Consider the following 14,580-nt stretch of genomic DNA (forward strand, 5'->3'; position numbering starts at 1 on the left):
GCAAACATAAAGGTCTAGAGAATTTAAAGGAAATAAAGGTAAATTTAAATTACTGGTCAAAAGGACAAAGAGATTTTGGAAGCAAACAACAGTAGGCAGCTTGGCTTTTAAGAGGACCAGGCTCTCATGTCCTCCCATCTGTCTCCACGTGCTGTCTCCTAACTCTCCATATGCACCCATTTCACCTATCTGGAGGTCAGTGGAAGTGGTATGAAGATTTAGGAGTAGACACTTCTGGTCAGGTTCTAGGCCCTTCCCAAGCTTAGAAATAAAGTGGCACTCCTTGTTCCCACTTTACTAGGTTAAAACCTGGACAAGGAGGGCCATGGACTGAAGCCGCAGTATGTTTAGCAGGAGAGATGCCTAAAGCACTGTGCATTCTCAACCCACCTCATTCACAATGTACCTGTGCCAGCTGGATATAGCTATTCATATTAAGGCAAACTGAAATGCCAGGTTTTTCTGCCCCTTTTCTAACCCCAGCCTTTTTGGTTGTGTAAAGAAAGCCTGATATCAAGAATTTAAGGTCATTTGATTAGGTCATAATTTGAACAGATCATTTTATTCTTTTTATACATTTCTGTAAGCCCAGATTTACTTTTGAAAAAAACAATGCCCAAATCCTCTAAACAACTTGTGTTCTGCAATTCCAAAGAGAACCAGCAGAGGGAGGCCAAATCTTAAAATCTTATCTTTATGAGCTAAATTTTGAATTAAGATCAGTAAATAATGGGAAAAAAAACAAAAAAACAAATTTCAGAGATTCTTAAACATTTTTGGCCTCAAGCTCCTTTGGGAAATTGACAAGAGCTGTTTCACACACAATTTTTTTGCAATTTCAGAGTTCAGAGGTGCAGTGAACCTGCCTACTCTAGGTTAAGAAGCCTTGCTATAGAATAGATGAAAGAAGGCTGCCACTCTAACTTCACTTAGAAATAGGAAATGGGAGGAACAAAAGTCAGAGTAGATATTGCATGAATAAAGAGTGAAGATCAACTAATTAATGATTAGGACATACGACAGATTCAATACAGTTATTTTTTTTAACAACGGGAAACTTAAAGGGATAACTCTCCCAGTGACTTTCTGGAGTATGATATATATATGTGGTTCTACATAATGAACATATTTAATAAACATTTAAAAATAAACGAAAAGAATGATTTCAAACCATATATAAACATCCCATATATTTCACTAGCTTTTTTCTCTTAAGCTGGAAAACATTTTAAAGATGTACACTTTAAATAATTTCCCCAAACGGAACTAAAGAGAAATGACAATGGAGAAGGAATACGATAGATTTATAAGCAATAACAAGCTCTTACTTTGCAATCCATTCTGCACAGTTTTCCTTCTTGAACAGTCAGATCTCCAGGAGCCTGCAAGAAGTGAGGTCTGAAGAACCTCTCCTGAATTGGTTCATTTTCATCTCCACTGTCCCTTGATCTAGAACGAGGCCTTAGAACGAAAGAGATAATAGATGATGGGTGGTTGGATAGACAGCAGTTATTTTTAGGCTCTAAGTCATCTGTTTTTTTAAAAACTAATACATAAAGTAATATAATATCCTTACCTGATTTCTATTCCCAAGGTTTTTACTCAAACTCAGCAAAATCTTGTTTCATTTGGAATTTTATAAATTTAAGTCTAAATAGTTCTCTTCTCCTAATCCTTAAAGCTAGTATAAATCATAAAAGGAGAAATAAGAAAAAAATGGCGCACTCTATATTAACATATTTTTCCTAAATCTTTTTAAAGCTGTATGAGAAATAGCAGCAGCTACTGCTCATTTATTACCAAATCTTTTTAAACAAAAATTGTAACTTTCTGCTGTGATTTTAAACTTATAGGAAAATAAGTTCTTAGTATTTTAGAAAAATTGAATATCTTTCTAATAAAAATTTCTTATTATATTAATCAGGAAAACAAATTACAGTTTTAGGCAAGTTTTCTTTTATATCGGTTATCCATGTACCTGAAGACACGGATAACCTGAAGATGTGAAGTTTTGTTTTGTTTTAAAATAAAATTGTGCAAATCTCCCAGATTTTGTGTCTGTTTCTTGCTTTTAACTATGTGGCCAGAGGTACTTTAAAGAACAATACAATTTAAAGTAATTACAGGGAAGACTTAAGAGCGAGATGTTAAATTCTGTCAGTAATCACTAGAAGGTAAGTTTAAAAACACTTAACTAGAAAAAGTAAGAAGGAACAAAAGAATAATATATTAGGCTAATAATTATCAGCTTTTTAAATATAATTTACTCTTCTTCAAGTACAGACATATTTTAACAACTTGTTTTTCTAGGAGACACTAAGACATGGAAAAGCTTAAATATATTAAAGACCACAAGAAAAGCAAGAGAATGGATATGCTGCTAAATGTGTTTACAGCCATAGATAAAGGCTTAGGATCCTGTGAACAGATATTGCCACAAACAAGTTAGAATTAAATCTGCACATGCTTAGATGCCAGAATTATCTTCCAGATGTTGAACAAAGGGCTCTGTGGATCCAGTCACACAGGGCAGTACAGACACACCATTTGTTTGTTGTTTACTCAGTTTTTCCTACATACCTTTGTGAGTTTAACTTAGTAGGTGTTCTCCTCTCCAAAGGTGTTTGCACCTGTGGCCTCTATTTTATAGTCACGACTATCTGAGCATGCTGTCTGTAAAATATTTAAATAGGATCCCAAGATGATATCTTTTCCCCATCCCTGCCTACCATTATTTCATCAGCATCCCTGCATAAACTCAGGGCTACTGGGAATGAAAAGCACACTCTATAGTTAACAGATATTTTTTGAACATTTAAAGTATGGCAGATATTATGGTCTAAAACTGTTTTGAACTAAGTGAAAAATGAACATTAGCAGACTAGCTGATTTTAAGAAATCTCATGGCAGTAGTTTATAATGGTCAATCCATATAGCTCTTGGTTAGAGGAGTTTGATTTTCAACATTTGTGTACTATTTACTAGTATTTTCATTAAGGTAACTGCCATTTAAAGGCACTGAGTCTTGATTTCTTCAAGTATAAATTGGGCTCTAATTTACAAAGTTGAGGTAGTATATCTATCTGAGCAGGCTTAGCACACGTTAGTAAATGTTTGCTCCCTTCCCCTTTCTGAATAGCAAAGGAGCACAGTAATTAAGGAGCCATACATTGTACACACTTTAAGACTGTATTCACATTCTGTCCTCAAACTATGTTCACTTTTATGGTCATACTATGATTCTAATAGTATTGAATTACAGTAATAATAGTAACACCTATGAGAAAGAACATCTGAGATACCTTCTGACATGAGGATGGCCTGAAGGAGAGCGGGGACTGCGACCTCTTTGGTTGACAGCTTGTACCATTAGCCGTCCAGTACAACTGACGCGGCCCTGTCCGAGACATCAGGAAAAGAACTTATTTGCTATGTAAAACCAATAACCATTAAGCAAAGTTTATTTTCCTGTTCTCTATAAGACATTAACAAACCAATGTGCCATATTAATAATGACATCAATCCCTGTCAGAAACATATTTTCTCTGAATTAAAAAACCTTTACTGTTTTATCTAGGATGGTATTTAAAATGACAGTCCTCACTGAATGATTTGTAATCTGCTCAAGTCTCCCTAACAGGTGAAGCTGAGTCGTAAAATGTAGCATCAGGACATTACTGTCTTGTGATGATCTCAGTTTCATGGACAAATAGCTACTGGTTGTCATTAAATCTGAAATCAAACTAGATGATTTTAGTTTTCTGTCAGATCTTTTCAGCAACATATTTATTAAATGTTTGTGGTATCCCTCCCAAAAACCACATATTAAAAGGAGAGATGCCAGCATGATAAAATGGGCATCATGTAAGAAGTATGCATAGGGATGACAAGGAGAGTATAATGAGTATAGGAAACCATGTTTGCATGAAATGAACATATTTGAGATTTAAAAACCAAGAAGCAGTTAAATACCTAAATTAGGTCCATGCATATATAATGTCTCAGACCCATAATAACGCAATACCAGCAATGGTGAATTTAATAATTTGTGACATCAAAAACAGTAGTCCCCCTAATCTGCAGTTTCACTTTCTGCAATTTCAGTTACCTGCGATCAACTGTGGTCCAAAAATATTAAATGGAAAATTCCAAAAGTAAACAATATTAAAGTTTTAAATTGTTCTCTGAGTAGCATGATGAAATCTCATGCTGTCTTGCTCCATCCTACCTGGACCACGAACCATCCCTTTGTCCGGTGTATTCACAGTGTACATACAATGCAGTAAGATTTTGAGATCACAGTCATATAACTTATTACAGTACATTGTTATAATTGTTCTATTTTGTTAGTTGTTGTTTTTAACTTCTTACTTTATCATGAGTATGTGCGTTTGGTGCTACCCGAGGTTTCAGGCATCCATTGGGGGTCTTGGAACATATACCTTGCGGATAATGGGAGACTGCTATATCATTTGATATTTACAAGATCATCTTAGGTTAGATCATTTAATCTTTACAAGATTCTTGTGAGACAGAAATAGTGCCCCAGCTTTTGCAGAAGAAAAAACAAAGGCTTGAACAAATTCAGTGATTTGCTCAAAGGTTTTGGAAAGTCAAGACTCAAATTCAGGTTAGGGAATTTTTTTAAGCAACCAATATCTGTTTCCCCAAATTCAAGGTTAAAGATTTAACTCATATCTTTTTCTAATCACGTAAGTGATTAGTTAATATTAATTTCCCTGTGCAGCTTCTGGATTTCATACCACAAGGAAAAATCTATCCAAATTAAAATTGTTTATTGAAGCAGCAAAACAAATAGTAAGGAAGCCATATTCCATATATATTCCATATAGCTGAAGGTATTTGTGTAAAACAAAACATACTGTCTTGTCCTCAGATTTCAAAAAGAATCGTGGGTCTTATATGTTCATTTGTTAAAGTATCTACTGGGATGCATCTGCTGGGTAATTTATAATGGGTGTCTTCTAAGCAAGTCACACCTATAGCAGGTACAGATTTGGAAGGGTTCGATGAAATTAATTTTCAGATTTCAAGCTAGCTTAGGGAATCACAAGTGTTTGCCAAAAGCTCAGTGCAAGAGAATTTATGTCATGTGGCCTAAACTTCAGATACAATTAATCTAAGTTAGAAATAATTCCCCTTCATAATGTTATATTTCATGTCTCCCTGGAAATTTTCAGGATAGGCAGTATTTTAACTGTTACCTCAATAGCACATCCTGTGAATGCTGGAGGAAGTTACATATCTAATGGTGTCAGACTACTTGAGAGTGTTTCTTTACAACCACCTCTTTGTATTTGGTAACTCCTAATTCTTCTATCTGTATTACATCCCTACGAGTCTTTGCCTTTTCTGGGTGGTTATGGCCCTCAAGAAGTCCAGGATTTGGGCAGATCCCCTCTGGAAGCCCCACTGCCTGGATTCCTGCCCTTCCCTGAATGCTGCTGTGGGGTTTTTTCCTCTGTGTTTCCTCCACTGGTGTCCTCTCCCTCGTCCCAACCCACTCTCAGTTGTAACTCAGAAAGCAGTTCTTCAGAACACACAGAACACGTCTTGCTTCTGTGAACTCTCTATATTGGCAACTTGGAATGAAAATGGGCGTCAATGGTAAACTTTATTTTGACTACAAATGCAAATGCGGGCTGCTCTTCAATCTTAGCTAGAATTCCATAAGTCTAATGAGTACCACAACTGCTTCTCATTTTTCCTGCCCCTCAGTGCTCTTTATGCTGGGATGAACCCCAGACACCTTTGTATGACACACCCTAGCTCTGGCATCAGCCTGGGTTTGTAAACCAGTTCTGCCCTTGATAGCTGAGTGACTTCAGGCAGGTAACTTAACCGCCTGTGTTTCTTATCTGTAAAAGAGAACCATACATTTAATTCCACATTGGGTTCTTAAGAAGATTAAATGAGTTAATAGGCATAAAATACTTGATATTATGTTTTCTGTACATAGTAAATGCTCAAAATGTTAAAATTATTATAGCACTGAATATGGATATAGTTATAGCAACCTAATGAATATGAAGTGTACCTTAGAATTGTTTAAACACATTTTTTTCCTACATGTAATGGAACTTGCTCGCTCCCTCCCATCTTCCTTTTTTTGTATTAGGATGTAAAATACTCTTAGCACAGAAGGCAGAATATGTGGAGAGTAGATCAACCTTTTTAACTTATGCTAGCGCTTGAAAGGTACACAGGTATATTCAAGATGTTTAGATGATGGCTGCATTTGAGGTATGAGATGAAAGATATCCTACTCAGCTCTAACCATCTGACTAAGCTTCGTATAAGCCATGCTTCTTTTTCTCTCTCCAAAAAAAATAAACAGGTTGCCATACTACTCTTAAAGGTTACACATTACTACAATGTTTTCAAGATTTTCACTGCTACTGCTTAGAACCATATATGCACAGTATTGACACAGATATTTCTTTAACTCCCAACATTTAAAAAAAAGGACTATGTTACCATTCACCACCTTTTTAATCCTACATAATCCTTTACTTCTGAACATAAAGGGGAAAGGTATGATCCTTGGAAGGCAGAATTATTAGTTTGATAGTGTTATTGACTAATCAGTAAATGACCAGGAGCATATAAAATTACCCAACAGATGCATCCTAGTAGATATTTTAACAAATGAACACATAAGAGCCATGATTCTTCTTGGAGCCTGATCAGTAAATGACCAGGAGCATTTAAAAACCATCCAAACTGACAAGTTGTATAATTTTGACATTTTCATTTTGGGGGAAAAAAAAAAATCCAGAATTCAGTGAAGCATTTTTGAAAAAGTGCCTCCAATGTGCACAATTGAAAGTTCAGGTTTTTAAGTCTGAACATTTTGTGTATGAGGAAGATCATACAAAATGAAAATTAAATAATGTTAATCATGATAATGTGCCAATTAACCCTAGTAATCATAATAATTAGTAGGCTCTGGTGCACATTAATGCTATTGCATTTGCTGTTAACTTTCTCATTTCTGTCTGCTTTATTATTAACACATGAATAATGGAAGTGAATGTTTAAAGTGAAGCTTGAAATGAGCCAGGCAACCTTACAATGCTAAAACAAAACACAGTCAACAAACTAACTGTAAATTTAACTCAGCTGTGTGTTCCTTTTCTATTCCAAACAAATCCACAGAATTTAAAGCTATAGTACAAGTAATAAGTTTGAATTCTTAAAGTGATTGTATTAAACATCCATCTTATAAAGATTATTTGAGGCCTCATGCAAGGCCAATTATTTATATAATATGGAAATAACATTTATATTTCCTAGTTTATGAAATTTAACTTGCGACACACAGATCTTTATAAAAGACTGCCACTTGTATACATAATGCATTTTGAGAGCAAATCAAACTGCAAAACAGCCATTCCAAAATCCAAGTGCAACAATACAGAGTAACTTAGCAACACAACAAAACAAAGTAAAACATTCGTGTTTAGATTTAGTTATGTCTTAAAGATAGGATTACAGTCTAAAATAAATTGTATTTGTGATCGTCATTTTGGCACTATGTTTGGTGTAACACTGCACAATCACTCATTATTTCACTAAACTATGTGATTGCCTTGGTCTCTCAAGAATTGCCTGCGCGGCATACACTGAGCATGATTCACAGTCTAGTGTATGTTTAGAGCTACGTGTTCTATCCCAAGCTGAATTTGGATGCCGTCAACAATAACTAACATGTTTCTTATTCCCCAAAGATTAACCCAGGTGGAAAAATATTCTATAAAATATTCTGCTGAACTTTAGTGTTTTCCTCTTTCTTTGGTTCTCACCCTTTCTTTTGGCTGCTTTCTGTAATTATTTTCCACTGCTCAGGAAAGCTCTGCTGTCTGTGTTTCATTACTGAACCAATCTTTCCACTCCAGCCTTTTTCTATTTCCCTTGGTCATTCACATTATGGAGGCTACAGCGTACCAGAAAAAATAGGTGTAGTGGTCTCCCTTTCAAACCTTTTTTAAACTTTTTTTAAAATGTAAAAAAATTTCAAGGTAAACAAAGAGCATCAAGGAAGTGGGGGGTCAGCTTCAGTTTTCTGTTGACTACGTTATGCTTTTGGGACTAATATATCTTGAAGAATTTAGTTTTTACTTTTGAAAACTTTTTTCAGTGCCTGCTAGTATCATGCTGCTTTTAAATCACTGTCTTAATTCATGAATTACAAGAATGGCAAAATAATTTAGTATGTAATAACAAATGTTGTAAAGTTGAGATGATGACAGTTTAACATTTCTATTACAGTATTCCTACAGCAACAAATGATAATGTGCCAAAGTGTCAGGTAGAAAAATGGTATGCCACTTGTCATGGTTGAAATACCACTTTGTTTTTATAATGGGTAATGAAGTTCAATCCCATTTCTAGGTGACAACTCATAACCTACATCTGGCATATTTGCATACCTGCTACTAAAGACCCCAAGATAGAAAAAGAGTTTTACTCTTAAAATCAACCAGGTACACTGCTCAGAAACTTGGAACAACAACTACTATCAAGTGCCATGTATATAAAAATTCTCGCACAATAATTTCAATTTGAGTCCTGAATGCCCACTTTTAGGATTTCCTGAGATTTTCATCCTGAGCTTCCCCTCCTGTGCCTGCCTTTGGTCATTCAGGTAAAAAAAAAAAAAAAAAAAGGTACTTTTAGTCTCACCCTGTTTAATTAGAATGTTAGGTGGATCAGCTAACCTTGAGAGACAGTTGGAATTCCAGACATTAGGAACTGTTCTGGTTATTGTGACCTCCGGGGTTCTAGGTACTGTTTGCTCCCTCAGAGCAGTAATATCACTGCTTCAACCACAGGTGAAACGGGATATTTTGTTAGAAGGGCTCTGCTTTTGCCTATCTGATGTAAACTGGTCCACTTCTCACTTCTTTGTCTTCTCTTCCCAGGGAGGGTTAGCCACGGGGCGGACCTGGGATTTGGTGCACTGGGGCCTGGAACGAGGGCAGTGACAGCTCTTTTGGGCCTTCTCTTGGCCCCGGGTGTGCTGGGAGCAGAGAGCAGCTTCCCAGCTTCATGTGTGGCTCCTGTCAGCTGTGCTGTGGGTGTGACCTGTTCTCCAGCCCACAGCTGTGGCAGTTGTGGCACAGCCACATCTGCTGCCTAACTCCTTTCCCATGGGGGTGGTAAAAAGGAAAAGCCAGGAGGTCAGAAGACCACACACTAGCAACATGCTGGGTAGAAATTCTAACAGTACTGTGGGAGCGGAACACCTAGAAACAGAACTGATCCTTTACATCCTGATTCCACAGGCTTCTGCCAACTCTTTGGGCTGCTGCTCTAAAAACAGGGCTATTAAGGTCTTTGAATTAAAAGAATGTCAGTAACTAGCATTTGCCGAAAGCATGTTATGTGCCAGATTCACTGAGTGCTTTACATTTATTATTTAAATCCATATTATTCTCATTGCATAGATGAGGAAACAGGAACAGAGGTCGAGTGACTTGTTAAAGGTCACATAGGTTGTGAGTGGCAGAGCTAGAGCCTCAATTCAGATCTGCCTGAAGCCAAAGTCCATGCTCTTCACCCTTGAACTATGCCTTCCAGGCTTTTCAGTATCAATATTGCTCTACAATTCGGTCTGTATTGTGCCATTTCTTTCCTTTGATTTCTGTCCCTTTCTCCTTTGCTTTGTTTACTGAGGGGATCTTCAGCAGCCCTTCTTTATCTAGTGACTTCATCGCAGCTTATAAGTAGTTTAAATGGTCAGAGACCACTAACCCTTAAGGCTGGCCCGCTGTCTCAACTCTGCTCACTGCCACGAGCCACGAACAGAACTTTTCCACATGTGAAAATACATTAGTATAATGTAAAGACTAGAAGCAGACTCCTAATCACAGTTTTACATTTTTGTTCTATAAAATTGCTTACTCTAGTAACAGTTTAAAACTTTTGCCAAAGAGAAATACCTCGAAATCAATAGGATCCCAGTACTGGCATGTGTTTAAGAAGCACAGTTAATTCTGTCTCCATAATGCAGCCCAGCCTTTCTAGGGGAAAGAGGAATAAAGAACCCAACATGAAGAAAAATTTTGGATTTTGATGAGTTGGCCACTGTTTGTTTTTTTGTAGGCAAAAAACTGAAAATTGCAATTTGCTAACAGTCAAGGAAACAAAGAAAATAGTAAGAAAAAACAGCTCCCTTAAATACATTTTAATGCTTATTTGGGTTCTTGTTTGGTATAACTTTTTAGTAAAGGCAGTGATTTTGACTGTTCTTCAAGGTGATGATAATGTATTCACTGATTGAAAAATCAGAACCTCAGGAAGGTCCATTATTAACATGGAAACTGTTTGCCAACAGTGGAGTTTTCTGTGCTCTATCACGACCTGATTTGTGGATAATTTCAGTTTCATCCTAATCTTTATATTATTGCAGAAATATATCTATACAACAATGTACTATTACGATAGGATGAACACTGTACAAACTTTCAAAAGTTTGTAAGCTTTGCAAAAATTATTTGTATAATTTTCTAACACTTAATATTTCCTTCAAAAGAAACAATGAAAAATGTAATGCTATAAATAGATCAGAGATTTTAAAAAGATGACTTCAGGACAATCTTCATTAGTTATATAATAAAATTATTAACTTTAGCTTTTTTAAAAAAACAAACAAACATGTTATTTACAAAACTTTTGCAGATTTTGTGAAATTCTCTTGTCACACAGTAATCTTAAGGCACAAAACCACTTCTCATTGTGCCCCCTATACCCAGCATAGTGTCTAAAATATAAAAGATACTAAATGAAAAATAATTTGCAGTCTTGAAATAGGAACATGATACTAGGCAGCTGCCTATTAAATTCTAAGTATTCAATTGATTTTTTTTTTTGACCCTAAATATAAGGAGAAAAACAACAGAAAACATTTGGATGGAAACAAACAGACAAAAATCCTGAATGCTACACAGTAGTCCCCCGCCCCTTATCTGAAGGGGATATGTTCCAAGAACCCAGTGGATGCCTGAAACCTCGGATAATACCAAATACTACATAGAGGATGTTTTTTTCTATACATACACACCTATGATAAAGTTTAATTAAAAATTAGGCACAGTAAGAGATAAGCAACAATAATAGAATAATTACAACAATACACTGTAATAATATTTATGTGAATGTTTTCTCTCTCTTTCAAAGTATCTTATTGTATGGTACATACAGCCTGGACAAAGGGATGATTCACATCCTGGGCAGGAGGGCCCAAGATTTCATCATGCTACTCAGAATGTCACACGATTTAAAAGCTATGAATTGTTAATTTCTAGAATTTTCCATTTAATACTTCTGGCCCGTGGCTGACCACTTGTAACTGATACCATGGAAAGCAAAACTGTACACAACAGGGGATTGCAATATATGGGCACTATCAAAATTATAATTTGTCGACATTATTTCAATTCCACTGAATTAAGTATATATATATTTCTTTTAAATATTTTACTTTTTTTTCCTACTATAGCATATATACACAACTTATTATCCTTTTCTCCTTCAGACTTCTCTCAATGATATTAATTTATTTTTATTTTGTTTTTATTTTTATTTTTGGCTTATTTTAATGTCTCAAGACTTTGTCCTTTCCACCACTGCAACCTCGTTACCTACATAATAGGTGTACATATTAAGCCCTCAACATTTGTGGGGAAAATGCACATCCGCACCTGAATTATTTATGCAAAAAACACCTGGTGGAATAAATACTCCTGAAATAAAGAAGTTTTCTACCCTCTAAACCCCAGGAAAATAGTTTCAAGTCAAAGAAGTATGATTCTACCTTTTAAAAAATTACTCTGTCCAAAGAAATGCCTGTAAATACTATACAGCTGACCCTTGAATGTGGGGGTTAGGGGTGCTGACTCGCCCCACATACAGTAGAAAATCTTCATATAACAAACACTTAACATATTTTATGTATTATATACTATGTTCTTTCAATAAAGTAAGCTAGAGAAAAAAACATTAAGAAAATTGTAAGGATGAGAAAATACATTTACAGTATTTATTGGAAAAAAACCCACATATAAGTGGACCCATGCAGTACACAAAGGTCAACTGTACACAGAGCTGAAGCAAAACTTATACCCTTCTTTACCTGAGGGTTTGCAGCCATAATCGTGTAATTCCCATCATCGTCTAGGGTGGAGGCCGTGGTATGGAGAGAGCAGGTCCCATTAAGATCTCTTTGAATGGTGTAGTGATCATTCTTCGGAGAGATCTGCTTTCCATCTTTAAACCAGTAGATCTGTGAAAGGAAACAAAGATTAAAAATTAAGGATATGTATATAGTACTACTCTATTTGAGGGATTAATAAATAATAATTGTGTGGTCTGCAGAGCTGAATTTTCATGTTAAATGTTAAACGGAACAACTGAATAGGAAATTGATTTTTGAGTAAAAAAAAGTAAGTAACAAACAAGTTTAGTATATCTTTTAAAAACATATATTATTTAAATTCATGTTATTTACATGGAGGGATCTATATCGAATGCTGACAGTAATTATTTCCAAGGTGTCATTATAGGTATTTTTCTTTTTGCTTCTATTTTCAAATGAACGGAATTAAAATGTATTACTTGTAAAGTGAAGGTTAAAAGGTTATTTTAGAAAACAAAAACAGACCCCAAACTCTAATCATTCTGCTGAATTGTGTAGGCAAATAAAACAGAGTGGTCAGGAAGGAAGCAAGAGCTAGGGGTTGGTGGCAGGTAGAACGCTACTGCTTTAATTCTGGATCAAGGAACATATGATCAAAGGTTGAAAGTTTGTCAGCTCTTCCCACTATGTTAAAGAAAACACAATAGTATTTAAATATATAATAATTTTCAAATAATATTTTAACTTGAATAGAAAATTAAATGTGAAAAATAAAGAATCTTGATTAAATAAAAAAAAATTTTAATGGTTAAACTACCTCTTCTATAGGTCCTCCTTCTTTCCCTCACCTTTATACAAATCACTTTCATGATTTAGTATTATTTTTGATTTAGTTTGTGAACTGCACAGTTGAAAGATAGGGCCACATGATGAAGTGCAGTGCCCGCAGCCCTAATATGTTTCAGATGCTGAATTAAGGCCTGCGTCAACCCACCTCCAGACTTACCATTAGTGAAGAAAATAAATCACCCAGTTTTTAAGCCTCAACAACTTCTTTGTTGTCAGTTTTCTTCCTTGCAACCAAAAGCATTCCTAACTGATCTCTAACAGAAGAAACCTACTTTGGAGCCTTCAGTTTTTAAAATGAACTTTTTTCCTTGATATAAAGCAATATGCAAATTGAGACTACAACTGGCATTCAAATTAAACTCTGTCAAAGCCTTTGAATCTGAAAAACACCCATTTCTAAGGTAGGAAAAGGCCTGAAACATACAGCACCAAATAAGCACATGAATAATCAGGGTCTGACTGCTGTAACTATTTTCACCCCTATTTTTCAATGAGCTTCAAATTTACAGAAACTATATTAATCTCCAGAACCTAAAAATTAATCAACTAGATTAATAACTTTTAATTCTAAAAAATTAAATTATGTAAAGCATGTTACTTGATAATTATCATACTCTTCTTAGTGGTTTAATGATTTCTGATGGAAAACAGCAGCTGTGGTTAGTATACGATTTTTTCCTTTTGCATCCTGCTACTATGCTAGTTCTTCAGAATTCTTTCTTTCCTTTATCATATATATATTTTTTGCCTCCATTATACTTGAAAACACTTTCAAATGAGAATTGAGAGATAGTTCTAAATTTTACAAGACTGCTACTGGAGGAGGAAGGGGAGTGTACAAGAAACAAAAACAGTGAATTAGAAATTCTTTTCAGTTTTCTCAGAACAAGCATGTCAAGGGCAGAATAAATTTTTTTAAAAAACAATCTAAAAAAGGGATATATTTTTTTAAAAAATGGATATTCCATACTTGAATAATCTCAATATAACTTATATAACACGTGCAGAAGAAAAAATTCTTCAGTAAACCCAAGAGGGAAGAAAAAGAATGGCAATGAGCAAAGGAGGGAATGGAAGAGCAAAGGAAGGAAGAAGAAGAAAATCTAATGAAAAGTTCTAAAAAAATTAAGCCTCTTAAAGCTATAAAACATTTATATTTGTAGTGGAAAAAAATAGTTATATTAAGAACAACAGCCCATCTTCAAGTGAGCATAATATGCTTTAAGGACAGGAATCAATAATATTAGGATTTCATCAATGACTTTTTAAGTCTTGAGTAAGATTTAAAAATAATGTGGGATCTTTTTGTGACTATTTTGGAAGTTCAAGATATAATTTGTTGAGTTTCATTCATAAGCTGCAAATTTATTTTTAATAACATGCATTTTTGGTGCCATGTTTGTGAATACACAGCAATTATCCAAATTATGCCAAGAATGTAATAAAGAGGTTTTCTCTAACAACTTTATTTAAAAGTCTCATTTTATTAGGAGGTGGATATGGGTTTGAAAATTTAAGTCTGTTCTCTTTGCCCTATGTTTCCCTGACCATGGGACTGGAGTTCAGTTTTA

General features: G+C 35.0%; 2 protein-coding genes across 2 annotated transcripts in view; one reads left to right on the forward strand and one right to left on the reverse strand.

The window, feature by feature from the left end:
* Positions 1–14,580, forward strand: part of CBR4 (carbonyl reductase 4) — a 97,511-nt gene that overhangs the window by 62,398 nt on the left and 20,533 nt on the right. The window lies entirely within an intron of this gene.
* PALLD (palladin, cytoskeletal associated protein) overlaps positions 1–14,580 on the reverse strand; it is a 342,018-nt gene that overhangs the window by 7,241 nt on the left and 320,197 nt on the right. The window contains exons 14-16 of the mRNA XM_006906328.3: positions 12,158–12,307; positions 3,303–3,397; positions 1,329–1,461 (exon numbers count right to left, since the gene is read on the reverse strand). Coding sequence (XP_006906390.1) covers positions 1,329–1,461; positions 3,303–3,397; positions 12,158–12,307 — 378 coding nt within the window. The remainder of the gene's footprint in view (positions 1–1,328; positions 1,462–3,302; positions 3,398–12,157; positions 12,308–14,580) is intronic.

This window comes from Pteropus alecto, unplaced genomic scaffold (assembly GCF_000325575.1).
Source record: "Pteropus alecto unplaced genomic scaffold, ASM32557v1 scaffold50, whole genome shotgun sequence".
NCBI lineage: Eukaryota > Metazoa > Chordata > Mammalia > Chiroptera > Pteropodidae > Pteropus > Pteropus alecto.